At 40.4% G+C, this 18,602-nt stretch overlaps 1 protein-coding gene across 1 annotated transcript in view; it reads right to left on the minus strand.

Annotated features, from left to right (window-relative positions):
• The window catches only part of LOC126456887 (probable ATP-dependent RNA helicase DDX46), a 169,110-nt gene that overhangs the window by 101,298 nt on the left and 49,210 nt on the right, over positions 1 to 18,602 (minus strand). The window contains exon 7 of the mRNA XM_050092717.1: positions 14,831 to 15,007. Coding sequence (XP_049948674.1) covers positions 14,831 to 15,007 — 177 coding nt within the window. The remainder of the gene's footprint in view (positions 1 to 14,830; positions 15,008 to 18,602) is intronic.

The following is an 18,602-nucleotide window of genomic DNA, read 5'->3' on the forward strand; positions in this document are numbered from 1 at the left end:
AGCCTTGCAGACAAACAAAAATTACGCGAAGCAAAATGTAGTGTGAGGAGGGCTATGCGAGAGGCGTTCAATGAATTCGAAAGTAAAGTTCTATGTACTGACTTGGCAGAAAATCCTAAGAAATTATGGTCTTATGTCAAAGCGGTAGGTGGGTAAAACTAAATGTCCAGACACTCTGTGACCAAAATGGTACTGAAACAGAGGATGACAGACTAAAGGCCGAAATACTAAATGTCTTTTTCCAAAGCTGTTTCACAGAGGAAGACTGCACTGTAGTTCCTTCTCTAGATTGTCGCACAGATGACAAAATGGTAGATATCAAAATAGACGACAGAGGGATAGAGAAACAATTAAAATCACTCAAAAGAGGAAAGGCCACTGGACCTGATGGGATACCAGTTCGATTTTACACAGAGTACGCGAAGGAACTTGACCCTCTTCTTGCAGCGGTGTACCGTAGGTCTCTAGAAAAGCGTAGCATTCCAAAGGATTGGAAAAGGGCACAGGTCATCCCCCATTTTCAAGAAGGGACGTCGAACAGATGTGAAGAACTATAGAACTATATCTCTAACATCGATCAGTTGTAGAATTTTGGAACACATATTATGTTCGAATATAATGACTTTTCTGGAGTCTAGAAATCTATTCTGTAGGAATCAGCATGAGTTTCGAAAAAGACTGTTGTGTGAAACCCACCTCGCGCTATTCGTCCACGAGACTCAGAGAGCCATAGACACGGGTTCACAGGTAGATGTCGTGTTTCTTGACTTCCGCAAGGCGTTTGATACAGTTCCCCACAGTCATTTAACGAACAAAGTAAGAGCATATGGACTATCAGACCAATTGTGTGATTGGATTGAAGAGTTCCTAGATAACAGAATGCAGCATGTCATTCTCAATGGAGAGAAGTCTTCCGAAGTAAGAGTGATTTCAGGTGTGCCGTAGGGGAGTGTCATAGGACCGTTGCTATTCACAATATACATAAATGACCCTGCGGATGACATCGGAAGTTCACTGAGGCTTTTTGCAGATGATGCTGTGGTGTATCCAGAGGTTGTAACAATGGAAAATTGTACTGAAATGCAGGAGGATCTGCAACGAATTGACGCATGGTGCAGGGAATGGCAATTGAATCTCAACGTAGACAAGTGTAATGTGCTGCGAATACATAGAAAGATAGTTCCCTTATCACTTAGCTACGAAATTGCGGGTCAGCAACTGGAAGCAGTTAATTCCATAAATTATCTGGGAGTACGCATTAGGAGTGATTTAAAATGGAATGATCATATAAAGTTAATCGTCGGCAAAGCAGATGCCAGACTGAGATTCATTGGAAGAATCCTAAGGAAATGCAATCCGAAAACAAAGGAAGTAGGTTACAGTACGCTTGTTCGCTCACTGCTTGAATACTGCTCAACAGTGTGGGATCCATACCAGATAGGGTTGACAGAAGAGATAGAGAAGATCCAACGGAGAGCAGCGCACTTCGTTACAGGATCATTTAATAATCGCGAAAGCGTTACGGAGATGATAGACAAACTCCAGTGGAAGACTCTGCGGGAGACACACTCAATAGCTCGGTACGGGCTATTGTTGAAGTTTCGAGAACATACCTTCACCGAAGAGTCAAGCAGTATATTGCTCCCTCTTACGTATATCTCGCGAAGAGACCATGAGGATAAAATCAGAGAGATTAGAGCCCACACAGAAGCATACCGACAATCCTTCTTTCCACGAACAATATGAGACTGGAATAGAAGGGAGAACCAATAGAGGTACTCAGGGTACCCTCCGCCACTCCACTCCTTGCGGAGTATGGGGGGGGGGGGACGCAAAATTTGAGATGAATGCAACGATTTTTAAAAATATCATTAATTTTTTCAGAAATATCGTTAAATTTGCCATTTACTTGAATAAAAATGTTGTAAATCTGAGAATAGCAATGTTGTCAATATTCATAACTGAGGTTTACTGAGTTTTGAAACTGTCTTTTGATTTTTTGTTTACAAGACTGAGGCTGGTATATGATCTGAAAATAACAATTCACTTCCCATGTAAGTATGATGTGAAGTCAAAACAAGCACCAAAAATGGCAAAAAAAAACAACACCAAAATTGGTGAAAAAGGACCAAAATTGGGAAGAAAAATAACACCGAAATTGAAAAAAGTAACAAAAAAATCAGGAAAAAGGGATCAGCAAAACTGGAAGAAAAGAAGTAACACCAAAACTGGAGAAGACGAACACCAAAACTGGGGAAAAAAAATACCGCTTAAGTTGGTAAGAAAATAACAGAGAAACTGGGAAAAAAGGAAATCACACTAATACATGGTAAAAAAATTAACACAGAATCAGGCCAAGCAGACAATACAGAAAGCGACAAAAAAGGTAACATTGTATCTGATATAAAATACCATGAAAACTGACCAAAATTTAACACCCAATTTTGGTTGACAATATCACCAGCTTTGGCAAAACATAGCCCCAATATCGACAATATTAATACTAATATTGGAAAAGAATAGCAGTGATATTGTCAAAAAATAACTCCCATGTTGGCAATAAACACCACCAAAATAGGTAAAAATAACAGAAAAATTAGCTAAAAATAACACCAAAATTAGCTAAAAAAAGCATTTTTATTGGCAAATATTAACAAGTTTGACCATACAATAAAATGATTTTTCCTGTCCCTACATATTAGTGATTTAATTGAGTGAAGAATTTTCACAAAAAATTTATTTCTTTTCATTTTGTGTCACTTGAGTATGTTACTATAATCAGAAAGAGCTATTTTAACTTCTTGTCTGGAGTATGGGACAGTATCTACATAAAATAAAAAGTGGGCCCAACACTGATGTCTATGGTACACCAGTAGAAATTACTTCCAAACTGAAGACACTGATTTCATATCCACACTCTCAGAATTAGACTAAAATAACTTTATGACATTTGAGTGCATTAAGCATTAGGATGAACAGGTGTCTCATATTAAATATAACATTGCTGACAAACACAAGGTTGCAAAGGGAGAGAAACTTCTCAAAAGAGATAAGGCTGAAAGTGGATGAACGGTTTCCACGGCAATAAACCATGGCACTGACTAACAAGTGCAGTGTAATTTCTTGATGATTAAGACAGTAGTTAGATGAATGGAAAACTTACTATGGATTTGTTCCTGCCCCTTCTAAACTTCGTAGAGACTTTACAACAGTGCTACAGGACCATCACTTCCAAGAAAATGACAAAGCACTACTTGTAGCACACACTCAATTTTATTTGTATGAAGCTGAAAGTCAATAGTGATTAGATGAAAAAGCCTTACTGTGAGGGTACTGGAAACTGAATAGTTAGCTTATGATTTCCTGGAAAGCATACAACGATATTGTTGGTTGCTGATGATGGGTGACGGTGATTCATAAAACATTTCTTACACCTAATTAAAGGATGGAAACACAGATTACTTTAATTGTGATAAGGAGTGGAGAGGGCACACTCACAGATGGCAAAATTACTTCAATCGGTGGTGCGAGAGGAGTGTATTTTTCAGGCAAAACCTCTCATTTCGGTGGACTGTTTTGAAAGAGATTAAAATAAAAGCAGTGTCTTGCAAAAAACAGAAAGACTTTTAAGTGGATGTATTTCAGTGAATCAGAGTAACAGACAGGAAACTACATACTGCATGTAGATGACAACTAAGTAATATATTGGGTAAGTTATATGTTGTTACCTCCTTGCATTTTTTGCACTTTATATATGATACATGTACATAATGGTCATCAAAATACTCGTCAGGGACTTGTTTATCATTTGATAAAGGTGGCAGGGGTAAAATACAGGGAGCGAAAGGCTATTTACAACTTGTACAGAAACCAGATGGCAGTTATAAGAGTCGAGGGACATGAAAGGGAAGCAGTGGTTGGGAAGGGAGTGAGACAGGGTTGTAGCCTCTCCCCGATGTTATTCAATCTCTATATTGAGCAAGCAGTAAAGGAAACAAAAGAAAAATTTGGAGTAGGTATTAAAATCCATGGAGAAGAAATAAAAACTTTGAGGTTCGCCGATGACATTGTAATTCTGTCAGAGACAGCAAAGGACTTGGAAGAGCAGTTGAACGGAATGGATGGTGTCTTGAAGGGAGGATATAAGATGAACATCAACAAAAGCAAAACGAGGATAATGGAATGTAGTCGAGTTAAGTCGGGTGATGCTGAGGGTATTAGATTAGGAAATGAGACACTTAAAGCAGTAAAGGAGTTTTGCTATTTGGGGAGCAAAATAACTGATGATGGACGAAGTAGAGAGGATATAAAATGTAGACTGGCAATGGCAAGGAAAGCGTTTCTGAAGAAGAGAAATTTGTTAACATCGAGTATAGATTTAAGTGTCAGGAAGTTATTTCTGAAAGTATTTGTATGGAGTGTAGCCGTGTATGGAAGTGAAACATGGACGGTAAATACTTTGGACAAGAAGAAAATAGAAGCTTTTGAAATGTGGTGCTACAGAAGAATGCTGAAGATTAGATGGGTAGATCACATAACTAATGATGAAGTATTGAATAGGATTGGGGAGAAGAGAAGTTTGTGGCACAACTTGACCAGAAGAAGGGATCGGTTGGTAGGACATGTTCTGAGGCATCAAGGGATCACCAATTTAGTATTGGAGGGCAGCGTGGAGGGTAAAAATTGTAGGGGGAGACCAAGAGATGAATACACTAAGCAGATTCAGAAGGATGTAGGTTGCAGTAGGTACTGGGAGATGAAGAAGCTTGCACAGGATAGAGTAGCATGGAGAGCTGCATCAAACCAGTCTCAGGACTGAAGACCACAACAACAACAACAAAGGTTTATTATCTAATAAAAGCTGCTGATCTAATTGGCACTGGTAACTTTCTGTTTGACTCAACTTTCTGTTTGACTCAAGTTTCATACATCGGAACTGATGTCATTAGAAAGCCTGCAGCTGTCATTCATTATTTAAGTAATGAAACACTCCATCAGTTATGTATTTTTTCATGCTTAGCACAATGCATTTCGAGAGTTTTTTCTCATTGTCAAATGCAAATATTTGCATAAGTATGTTGTGTGGTGTGTACATATCTGTTTTCTGTGTATCTTGCAATGTAGTTGTCTTTTTGAGGTTGTCAGGCACTGAACCTCCTCAGTTATATACAAAACCACACACATGCAAACTATCACTCACATTGTTTGTTTGTGTAACATCACAAAAAACAGATACGTAAATACTGAACTTCACAATGAGGATAAATTCTTGAAACACTTTTTGCTCAGCATGAAATGAAATACGTAATTGGTGCTGCATTTAAACCAAAATCATATGAGCAACAGAAAGTGAATGAAGGTGTCAACCAGTGCTGCAAGTGACCAAATGATGAAACATGCAAAATATGATTTGACAAACGTGTCATGACAATCAAAACAATCAAAAACTGTGCATGTGCAGTAGAGACAGTTTGGAAATGGTTGTGCTTGGTCGTAATATATTTTTTTTGAACGAACCTAGTCACTCCCATCAGCCACCATGCCGAGTAGAACTCAGCAGCGGTAGGAGATATGGCACAAATTGTTCCAACTATTATCTGTTTACTGATTCATCCATTGAGTAGGGTGCCCTGGTGTCAAAAACTTAACCATGTAAGGTTCATAAACACTACTTGATGGCCAACGCCATACCAGGGTCATTTTAAGTCAGTTTTTCTCCACAAACGTTTTTTCATAAAGCATAAAGCGCAGGAAAATTATAAATATGTTGACACAAAATTGGGTGTCAATTAACATTGTGGACACAGGAAAGTTGATAGGAGCAATAGAAACTGTCAAACAGCGGGAAAACGTTAATTCTGGGAATGTAAAAGTGGGGTTGTATTGCAATAAATTTTCTTCAGACAGAGAAGTTTACATCCACAAATCAGCCCATTTAGAAAGCATCGCTCGTGCAAAACTCAGCTTGCACTTTTTTCACATGATATACTGCAAATTATGGATGAAGGGCAATATGTTGTTGTTGTGGTCTTCAGTCCTGAGACTGGTTTGATGCAGCTCTCCATGCTACTCTATCCTGTGCAAGCTTTTTCATCTCCCAGTACCTACTGCAACCTACATCCTTCTGAATCTGCTTAGTGTATTCATCTCTTGGTCTCCCTCTACGATTTTTACCCTCCACGCTGCCCTCCAATACTAAATTGGTGATCCCTTGATGCCTCAGAACATGTCCTACCAACCGATCCCTTCTTCTGGTCAAGTTGTGCCACAAACTTCTCTTCTACCCAATCCTATTCAATACTTCCTCATTAGTTATGTGATCTACCCATCTAATCTTCAGCATTCTTCTGTAGCACCACATTTCGAAAGCTTCTATTCTCTTCTTGTCCAAACTATTTATCGTCCATGTTTCACTTCCATACATGGCTACACTCCATACGAATACTTTCAGAAATGACTTCCTGACACTTAAATCAATACTGGATGTTAACAAATTTCTCTTCTTCAGAAACGCTTTCCTTGCCATTGCCAGCCTACATTTTATATCCTCTCTACTTCGACCATCATCAGTTATTTTGCTCCCCAAATAGCAAAACTCCTTTACTACTTTAAGTGCCTCATTTCCTAATCTAATTCCCTCTGCATCACCCGACTTAATTAGACTACATTCCATTATCCTTGTTTTGCTTTTGTTGATGTTCATCTTATATCCTCCTTTCAAGACACTGTCCATTCCATTCAACTGCTCTTCCAAGTCCTTTGCTGTCTCTGACAGAATTACAATGTCATCGGCAAACCTCAAAGTTTTTATTTCTTCTCCATGAATTTTAATACCTACTCCGAATTTTTCTTTTGTTTCCTTTACTGCTTGCTCAATATACAGATTGAACAACATCAGGGACAGGCTACAACCCTGTCTTACTCCCTTCCCAACCACTGCTTCCCTTTCATGTCCCTCGACTCTTATAACTGTCATCTGGTTTCTGTACAAATTGTAAATAGCTTTTCGCTCCCTATATTTTACCCCTGCCACCTTTAGAATTTGAAAGAGAGTATTCCAGTCAACATTGTCAAAAGCTTTCTCTAAGTCTACATATGCTAGAAACGTAGGTTTGCCTTTCCTTAATCTTTCTTCTAAGATAAGTCGTAAGGTCAGTATTGCCTCACGTGTTCCAGTGTTTCTACGGAATCCAAACTGATCTTCCCCGAGGTTGGCTTCTACTAGTTTTTCCATTCGTCTGTAAAGAATTCGTGTTAGTATTTTGCAGCTGTGACTTATTAAGCTGATAGTTCGGTAATTTTCACATCTGTCAACACCTGCTTTCTTTGGGATTGGAATTATTATATTCTTGAAGGGCAATAGGCAGATTCTATATTTTTAGATTTCTGGAAAGCATTTGACATGGAGCCCCATTGCAGGCTGTTAAAGACGGTACAAGCATGTGGGATAGATTCACAGATATGTGAGTGGCTTGAACACTTCTTATGTTATAGAACCCCGTATGTTGTCCTCAATGATGAGTGTTAATGAGAGACAAACGTATTGTCAGGAGTACTCTTGGGAAGTGTGATAGGACTGCTATAATTCTCTACAGACATAAATGATATGGCAGACAGGGTGGGCAGCAATCTGCAGTTGTTTGCTCATGATGCTATGCTACAAAGTAGGGTGTCGACGTTGAGTGACTGTAGGATGATACAAGATGGGTTAGAAAATTCTAGTTGGTGTGACGAATGGCAGCTAGCTCTAAATGAAGATGTGTATGAGTAGGGAAAACCAACTGTTAACGTTTGGATACTGCTTGACACAGCCATGTCATTTAACTATCTGGGCATAACATTACAAAGCGATATGAAATGGATGGAGCATGTGATAACTGTTGTAGGGCACATGACTGGTCAGCTTAGGTTTATTGGGAGACTTCTAGGAAACTGTAAGGAGACTGCATATAGGGTACTAGTGCGACCTATTCTTGGGTACTCCTCAAGTGTTTGGGATTTGTACCATGTCGGATACAGGAATACATCAAAGCAATTTACAGGCAGGCTGCTAGATTTGTTAGTGGTAGGTTCAAACAACATGCGGATGTTACGGAGATGCTTTGGGAACCCAAATGCGTATCCCTGGAGGGAAGGTGACATACATTTTGAGGAACACTGCTGAGAACATTAACAGGAAACTGACTGCAGAACAATTCTGTTGTCTCCAAAACACATTACGCCTAGGGGAAAGAAAGATAAGATACGAGAAATTATGCCTCATATGGAGGCTTATAGACAATGGTTTTTCCCTCTTTCTGCTTGCGAGTGGAATAAGAAAGGAAATGACTAGTAGTGGCATAGGGTACCCTCCGCCACCTGCCACAAGGGGATTGCGGAGTACTGATGTAGATGTAGATGTAAATTCTAAAATATTCAATGGTTGTATAAATATCTGCATTGTACATGCAGGAGTTGAGTTCTGTTCTTGCTGTACATTGCTGACAGTAATAAACATTCATTTATTTCTAAGCGCCGTGCTTCAATGATGATGCAAAACATCTGCTTCACCTTGGCTCCAATTAGGGAGCATCAAAGTCATCACCTACACACACAGGGACTGGAATACATGCAGTACATCATTCCCAAGATCTGTACATTCAGGAGACAGACAGAGTCCAAAACAGCAGTAAGTCAGTCGCAAATCAGGGCATCCGCATCCATCAGTTTTTCTGAGACGTTAGTCAGGACACAATGAAATGGGTGAAAGGATTCAACCGAGAAGCCAAATAATTACACAGGATGACATTATATTTTGGGAAATGTGTACTTTTACTGGGACGTACAACCCAACAGTGGTTCGAGAACAACGAAGAAACATGTACCAAGCCCTTCTGGTAAAGGATGTCACAATGACAGAGTTCATGAAGTGCTGTTACAAATCGAGGAAATGCAACAGAAAAAGTCAGATGAAAGAGATATGACCACCTGCTGAATGTGGTCACCATGCCTGTTGTGGAAGACTACCTTGATCTTGCCTCTCTTGTGGCAAAACATGTGCTGCAGCATTTGAGAGATACAGAGGCGAGCGAGTGTGCCAAGAATTACCTGCTACTAGCACCACATCATCATAACGCGTCTCTGCGTAGCATACAAGTATTGCACCATAATTTAAAGATGTAATTAAACTAGCTTTTTCAAACTGTCATCATATGTTTCAGTATATTAATGTTTCATTTGTTAGATCTCAGAATGATCAGATGAATATGTTTCCGTAAACATATCTTTTTAAATAAAAACAAGTGGCACTAAGTAATAAAGCTAGAAAACCACAAATTGTTCAGAATGTGCATATGTATGTCGCAATCAACAGTGACAAGTCTCAACTTAATTAGAGCAATATTTTGGTCAAAATTGATGTTTTTATGAAAAAATGAAGGCACAAAATATTGAGAGTCAGAAAGATGAAAATTCATATGAAGCTTAAGTTTGATATAAAAACATTGCCTATGTGACCACATTAAGCTACCTCTGATAGTTTTCAAGTAATTTACTAACAGCTACATCTGGAACAAAAACGTCCTTATTTGTAATAAACTAAGTATCATTTATATTAACGATGGAAAGTTCTGATTACAGCACTTGATAACATCCATTAAATAATGAAGATATGAAGTTTCAAGACTTTGATGTAAATAACAATCAATACAAGGTCTCCTAAAGATGTATTACTGAGGCCATGTTCTACTGTCGGTTCCATTCTAAAAATTTTAGCTGGCCTAGTTTAAATGCAGCCAAGCTAAAACTTTTTCTGTACCTAAAGCCAACTTAATTCCATTCATATAAAAATTATGAAGATTGTAGATTGATACACAACAGAGTCGTAAAATAATGTCTGCTGCGCCCATAAATAAATACAGCCTGAGAGGCAGTGAAGCACACACTTCGCACTGAGCTATCACTCTGTCCACATTTGTTCCATAAAAACACGGGAGAACTGCCGGATATCAATAACGTCCTGCCATGATATTTCGGCGCAGAGTCTTCTGGCCATCTTCAGGTGAGTGCCACTGTAGTAGTAGTACTGGCAAGTACGTGCTGAGCTCCGCTGTTTAAAGCCATACTGAGGTGACATTACGCATGCGCTGCTCAGCGTGCGCGTTCATAACGGCTCCGTGCACTGCGCCTCACACCCTCCACTGTGAAAGCCTGGCATATTGGTATCAGGTCGATTTCCATCTTTATGCAGATAACTACGTCGACTACGAAGTTTCTCTATAACAGGATTCCAAGCAGAGTTTAGCTGATAACCGTTATCTCGATTGATGAGAGTCTCGTTGTCAGACAATCTTATTTCCACAGATTCATTGATAATCGAGCTCCAAAAGTTTGATGTACGGGCCAAAATTTTTGTGTCATCGTAATTCATGGAATGGTCTGTGGAAATACAATGTTCGGCGATTGCGGACTTGGTGGGTTGGAGAAGGCGAGTATGCCGTTGGTGTGCTGGCTTACACAGAAGAACAGACACAGAAGACATCATCCACCATAACAGTCCCATTCATGCCAGTTAACTGCAGAAGATTATTATCAACCTATGGGCCGAAGCTCATCTCCATACTCTGGACTAGGCCACTCCCCAACAAACTGTATCCATTTCCCATCACTGTACAGAGGTACCAGCCGCCTACCTAGCTGCCAAATTCAGGAAAACTAAGCAAGGCAACCATCTGGACGGGAGATGAAAATTGTCCATGAACGACAGTTATCAAATGACAAAAACATCTCATCAGCATCATCACCGACAGCCAACTAGTCCGGGCACTAGCCAACTCAAGAGCTTCTTTTTCAGTAATGTCGTAAGTTAAAGAAGGCTAAGTTCTGTGGTATGAAAGTAACTGTGCAGAAGGTCGTAAATGGGAAATATGTATCACAACACTAACTAGCAAATTCAGAATGCAGTCATTCAAATATGTATTTTAACATAATGTAGTCATGTTATTCTTGGATGGGACAACTTGCAAGCATCACAAGCCATCTGAGCTCATGGGAGATCCTGCCTGCAGCAGCACTTTTCCATGGAATAAGAAGTGATACATTATAGTCTGCACTGATTATTTCACTCCCTATACTGTCACCAAAGCTGTGTTGACTGCCAAAGCTCTGGAACTTGCTAAGTTGCTTGTACACTCCTGGAAATGGAAAAAAGAACACATTGACACCGGTGTGTCAGACCCACCATACTTGCTCCGGACACTGCGAGAGGGCTGTACAAGCAATGATCACACGCACGGCACAGCGGACACACCAGGAACCGCGGTGTTGGCCGTCGAATGGCGCTAGCTGCGCAGCATTTGTGCACCGCCGCCGTCAGTGTCAGCCAGTTTGCCGTGGCATACGGAGTTCCATCGCAGTCTTTAACACTGGTAGCATGCCGCGACAGCGTGGACGTGAGCCGTATGTGCAGTTGACGGACTTTGAGCGAGGGCGTATAGTGGGCATGCGGGAGGCCGGGTGGACGTACCGCCGAATTGCTCAACACGTGGGGCGTGAGGTCTCCACAGTACATCGATGTTGTCGCCAGTGGTCGGCGGAAGGTGCACGTGCCCGTCGACCTGGGACCGGACCGCAGTGACGCACGGATGCACGCCAAGACCGCAGGATCCTACGCAGTGCCGTAGGGGACCGCACCGCCACTTCCCAGCAAATTAGGGACACTGTTGCTCCTGGGGTATCGGCGAGGACCATTCGCAACCGTCTCCATGAAGCTGGGCTACGGTCCCGCACACCGTTAGGCCGTCTTCCGCTCACGCCCCAACATCGTGCAGCCCGCCTCCAGTGGTGTCGCGACAGGCGTGAATGGAGGGACGAATGGAGACGTGTCGTCTTCAGCGATGAGAGTCGCTTCTGCCTTGGTGCCAATGATGGTCGTATGCGTGTTTGGCGCCGTGCAGGTGAGCGCCACAATCAGGACTGCATACGACCGAGGCACACAGGGCCAACACCCGGCATCATGGTGTGGGGAGCGATCTCCTACACTGGCCGTACACCACTGGTGATCGTCGAGGGGACACTGAATAGTGCACGGTACATCCAAACCGTCATCGAACCCATCGTTCTACCATTCCTAGACCGGCAAGGGAACTTGCTGTTCCAACAGGACAATGCACGTCCGCATGTATCCCGTGCCACCCAACGTGCTCTAGAAGGTGTAAGTCAACTACCCTGGCCAGCAAGATCTCCGGATCTGTCCCCCATTGAGCATGTTTGGAACTGGATGAAGCGTCGTCTCACGCGGTCTGCACGTCCAGCACGAACGCTGGTCCAGCTGAGGCGCCAGGTGGAAATGGCATGGCAAGCCGTTCCACAGGACTACATCCAGCATCTCTACGATCGTCTCCATGGGAGAATAGCAGCCTGCATTGCTGCGAAAGGTGGATATACACTGTACTAGTGCCGACATTGTGCATGCTCTGTTGCCTGTGTCTATGTGCCTGTGGTTCTGTCAATGTGATCATGTGATGTATCTGACCCCAGGAATGTGTCAATAAAGTTTCCCCTTCCTGGGACAATGAATTCACGGTGTTCTTATTTCAATTTCCAGGAGTGTAGCAGACATAATTTTGCAGCATGGAGCACCCCATGTGATGATCTCTGATCATGAAAAAGTTATCCAGTCAACACTAGTATCTGAGGTAATTTCACACTGTGACATCACCCACAATATGACAACTGCGTACCATCCACATACAAAGGGCCTTACAGAATGCTCTAATGAGGCACTGGTAGATATGCCTTTGATGCATGTTAATATGTAACAGAGAGATTGGGATACAATGTTGCCCAACATGACATCTGCATATAACACAGTGAATCAAGACATTGCAGGCTTCACACCAAATGTGAGGCCTAAACGACAGGTCTCTGGAGACACAAGAGAAGGACTGAGAGCACTACAATGATAAGCACCAACCAGTGAAATGCAGTCCAGGAACTTGGTTTCGATTTTTACATCTTTGCCGAAAGCAGGACTATCAGAAAAGTTAGTAAAGCACTACTTTGGGCCTTGTTCACATCTTTCGTCTCTTGTCAAACATGATGTATGAAGTTGAGGACAAACGCACAGACACTCAGTCCTTATGCACAGATCAATGATGGGAGGTTCAAGAAAACTGAAGACCTATTCAATGAGCTCGAAGCTTCAGCTGATGAAGCTGCGTTCAATGCTCTTCATAGTGAAGATGTGACAACATGACCAGCCGGTGCTACCATACAGAGGACCATTGACAAAATCCAAATCCAGAGCACTGCAGTTGGCTCCACTGAGAATTTCTGAAACAGTGAGTCACTCACTATTTCTCTAGGAGAAGAAGCAATGTCATGAGCTACAGAATATACAATGTGGCATAATGGTTAGCATTGGTGGTTGGTGTGCTTCAGGTTGCCAGTTAAAACACAACTGACAGTAATTATTTGTTATTTCATACTTATTGTTTCTGGAATGTTCTTGGTATATCTCATGTTCGTAATGTTTGTATATTCTGGAGTATTTGATGTTTGTATAAATATCATAATCTGGAGTATTTGATGGTTGTATGAACAGCTGCACACTCTGTGTATGAGATGAGTTCTATTCTGGCATTAAGCTGATGTCAGTAATGAACTTGCTTTCAATCCTAAATGCTGTGATTCTTTGATGACTCTAACTCTGGGTCCAGACGAGATTACAGTTTAGATGTGGCAATGTACAATACTATGACCTTAGTGAACACACATTATTACCAATGTTGCAAGAAAAAGCAACTGATGGTATCTAGCTGTATTACAAGAATAAAAACACTGATAATAGTTTTACACTCTTATTATAAGAGTTGCAGAAATTTTGGAACTGGAACACATTATGAATTGTATTACAGTAGTTCCAGGCAGACTTGTGAAGAAATGAATTACAGACAACTGCTGTTTTAGAAGGAGAGAACTTCTGTAACTACACTAAATTAACCACTTCAGCTTGGCATACATTCAGGATGTCTGCAGATCTCATACTGGGTGTTGATGTGACAGTTGTGTGAAGAATGGACATGGCACACAATACCAGCGAACTGGTTGAATAGTTAGGCTATGTCTGTCAATAGTAAATAATACAAGAACCTGCTGACTGGTTAGTTGCATCCATTTTTTCACCTACAACACTCCAACACAGTTTGTAGCTTTTGTAAGACAATTTGTCAACCCACTATCCCTAATTGTGTTAACAGTTCAAGTAACACTCCATGGACAGAATAGTGCTTGTGTGTAAATCTCCCTTCCCACTCTCAGGTGATCTGAACTCTATTCTGCTGAGCTCACGGGAGTGTCGTTTAGCAAAATGTGTGTCTTGGACCCAGCTCTGAGCATTCTTCATGAGTTATGGGTGGCCCAATCTTCATGAGTTATCGGTGGCACCTGATCTCTTATGGATCAGGAAATCTCCTTTGAAATATCGCCATTATCACTGTCATTAGGACAAAAGGGGACACTACATTCTGATACATAAATCCATTTAATTTAGTTGTTCTTGAGTGTATTATTAGCATGTAAATAAATCAGAACTGTACATTAGTTGTTCTGCAAATAAGTACCAAACTCTTGTCTTCTTACAAAAATGAACTAATGGGGAAGGATTCAAAGGAGAATCCACAACAATCCATTTTAAGCTGATGCAATCTGTGATGAAGTTAATCAAATTGATTGAATAAATAATCAAACTACAATCAATTAGAATCAAGTGATTCATATTTGTGAATGTCACTGGACTGCTTAAGATAAAAATAAAAAAATATATCTTGAAAAAACCATTACTCCTACTTGCCTCTAAGCCATCTTGATTCTGTTCTATCAACTCTCCCTTCTTTTTGTCAACCTTCTTTTTTGCCACACCAGTCATTATGACAACACCTGTGGTGTTGCTGTTAACTACTGTGCCAGGTTTCCCATCTGGTTTTTTGCTGTCTAGTTTATTTACTTTTCTTACTTCTTCTTGAACACCCTGCAAAAACAAAAGTAGAATAAGTGTCATACAACACTTAAACAACCAACCATAAGTTCTTAGTACTAAATCACAGCTGATATTGCATTACTAAAAGCAAGAAAGTTAAACTAAAAACAAGATCACTTTCAAAGGAATACATGAACATAAAGCAAAACTGTTAAAACTTAAAGTGTAGTAAGTAACAAAAGAGAGTATAACAGAAAGAGTTACACAAAAAATGTCTGCAACAGTAGTCTGATTCTAGTAGACATACGGATTGGCAACATTTAATTGCATCACAGTTTACCCACAATCATATTTCCCTTTACATGTACTGTGGAGCTACTGGGCTCCTGTGCAGGGAGCAAATAACATATTTTTGCAGAAGCAATGGGATGGTATGAGGGAAACACTAAAGGTTTCAATAAGTTGAAAGGGGAGCAGAACAACTAACCAAAGAAATATGTCAAATAATGGGGAATATGTATGATGAAAAGGAACATAGTAAAACAGAGATACTCCTACAATTTGCAACAACCTATCAAACTTAACATCTTGCCTTTTATTTCACTGTTTGATCTTGACTTTTGGTGTTAACCCCAAAACAAAACCAAACGTTGAGCACATACAGGACACGCAGTACTGAAAATAGTACCCAGACGATTTGGACAGGCCCTTGTCACAGCTCTCCATGTTGATATTTTTCAGGGTCATGCACAGCGTGCAATCTAAGTAGGCACATAATTCTCTGAGAATGTTTCTGTTTCAAGCAGACCCCCCCTCCCCTCCCCCTATTGTATAAAAGGACAAGACTATGTCACAATATTACTCTAGAGTAGAATTTGTTTACAAACTTTGATAACTGAAGTGTGGCTTCCATGCCTTTTAAAGAGATCAAATTGCTCAAGATGCTCTTCATATCTACAAGATGAGCTGTCAACATTCACGCAATGTTCATGATAAAGCAGACCACAGATACTATCAACCTCACATTTTTATTTTATGGTTCACACCTATTTGATGGGCTACTCTGTAAAGCACAGCCAGTGAAAAAATCTATTGCGAACTGTTTCAGAATGCATGGGTAGAAGCAATAAGAAATTATATGTAAGAAATGTAAATTACAAGTCAGTGATACTGGCAGTTTTAAACAGTGTTTTACGTTAGCATAACGGCAACTAAGCACTGAAAACTGGAGACTAAAAGTACCTAAACATATACACTTCACTTTGACTTCCAGCCAAACTTAACTTGCATAAGATTGTCATCCTTTGTCTTTTTTCCTTCTTTGTTCCAGTCCTATTTCTTTCTTTTCTTTCCATCTTTTTCTCTGTCTTTTGCTAACTTCTTATGCCTGATTCTTCTCTTAATTTGTTGTTTTTGCATACTTTTTTTGGCACATTATCTATTATTACCTTTTTTATTTCTCTTTGGCTCACATTTTGTCTTTGTTCTTGACAAATTTTGTTAATTACACTTTATGCTTGTCATCTTATTTTTTTTTTCTTTCACTACATATTTGATATTCAGAAAAACTATAGCTCACATCCCTACTCTTGAACTTTAGTCGTCCTTACTTTTGACACCTGTATATAACCTATGCATTTTTCTTCAAATAAGGTTCTAAATGAGCTTCCCTTTGTTCAACACCAGTGTAGTTACATGCAATTTCTCTCTTCATTTAGATGTAACCATTTTTGTGAACTTAAAATTCAAGATTTCATGAGTCAGCGTGCCTCTGTTGTTGTTGTTGTTGCTGCTGCTGCTGCTGCTGCTGCTGTTGTTGTTGTTGTTGTGGTGGTGGTGGTCCTCAGTCCCAAGAGGGGTTTGATGTACCCTTCCATGCTACTTCACTGTGTGCAAGCCTCTTCATCTCTGCATATCACTGTTTTAATTTCATCGGCAGTCTTCTGGTCGGTTTGATGTGGCCCAACGCAAACTCATCTCCCGTCCCAAACTCTTCACCTCCCAGTAGCACTTACACCCACTGTTCTCAATTATTTGTTGGATATATCCTAATCTCTGACTTCCTCTACAGTTTTCATCCTCTACAGCTTCCTCAAATACCAGTGAAGTCGTTTCTTGATGTCTTAACACACGTCCTATCCTCGTCTCTTCTAATTCTCAGTATTTTCCACATTCCTCTCCTTGCCAATTCTGTGGAGAACCACCACATTTCTTATCTGATAAGTGCACTTATAAACGTCTTTCTACAGCACCAGATATAGAATACTTCAATTCACTTTTTTTTCATTTTTCCCACACTCCATGACTCACTACCATACAATACTGTGCTCCAAATGTACTGAGTGGTTATAATTAAATTGCAGCTACACAAAGAGGTCCAGTGTGGGTCTGCATTAAAGCAGGACCAATTTATTCTGGAAAAAAATTGGTTTCAATTTTGGACACCAGATACAAGAAAGAGTTGTAAAAATGTTTTCATATTTAATGGAATAGGAACAGGATGTGGGCAGAAGGCATCATCCAGGTGATAAAGGCATAATGTTGATTTTATTATAATCCGCTGTTTACACAATTAGTTCAATATGAGCACCAGAGATGTTGGTAAGACGCTGCATACGTAGTGTATATGATCAACAGTTGCTCACAGCAGTTGCGGTGGAATCTGAGTAACATGTTCCTATGTACTTGCCTTCATATCAGGTACAGACCAAACATGTTACTGACAAACACATTCTTTTACATATCTCCAAGAGTCACATGGATTCGGATCAGGTGATGTTGCAACCCATGGATCTGGAAAACCTCTGGAGATATGTTCGTGGAAGGTCACATTAAGCAGATCTTTCACTGGGCAAGCAACATGAGGAGATGCCCATCTTGCATGAAAATAGTGGTTTCCACACAGTTGTGCTCTTCCATATGTAACACCGAAAATGTGGGATTAATGGCACCTGTTACCGATATATAATTTTTTTTTTGCTGAATTGTACGTAAATATTTGTAATTTAAATGCTTTCTTTCAATAAGTAAGGACATTACTTCGCTGTATGTGTAAATTTAGGTAGAAGTCTGTTGACATTATCCGTGTTTTACTGTGAAACTTATAAGCTCTGGGAAAAAGCCAAAGGAATTGTTATTTGCATCGACTAGCAACGATAATAGCAGTGCTTGTGCGTTGTGAAATCTTTGGGTAGGGAGCTGTTGCACGGACCGCGTGGAGAGAGGGGGACAGATTACAGCGCTTGTAGTGAGCAAAAGTGTGGTGTTAACGCTCTCGCAGTAGAGCGTACCATTTCAGCAGCATCATGTATGCGCGCCGGCCAGATGACTAGTAGCAGGAGTAAGGACAGTGGACGGGTGGAAGACGCTGTATTAATTACGATTGCCCATTCCTGTAATTAGCCGTGCTCCACAAGGTGCTACCGTCTTCAACAACAGCAGCAGTTCCAGCTACACAGATTCATCGTCAGCTCAGAGTTTCGTCGTATGCCAAGCACTGAAGTAAGACTGTTAATTGGTAGACAGTATTAACAGATAACCCAGCAGCACAACTAAATGTGATTTGATTAATACAATTTATTTAAATAATAATCAGTTAAACTCAGGGTGATTGTGTCCTCACTGGCTTACACATTATTACCAAGCA

This window comes from Schistocerca serialis, chromosome 2, assembly GCF_023864345.2.
Source record: "Schistocerca serialis cubense isolate TAMUIC-IGC-003099 chromosome 2, iqSchSeri2.2, whole genome shotgun sequence".
NCBI lineage: Eukaryota > Metazoa > Arthropoda > Insecta > Orthoptera > Acrididae > Schistocerca > Schistocerca serialis.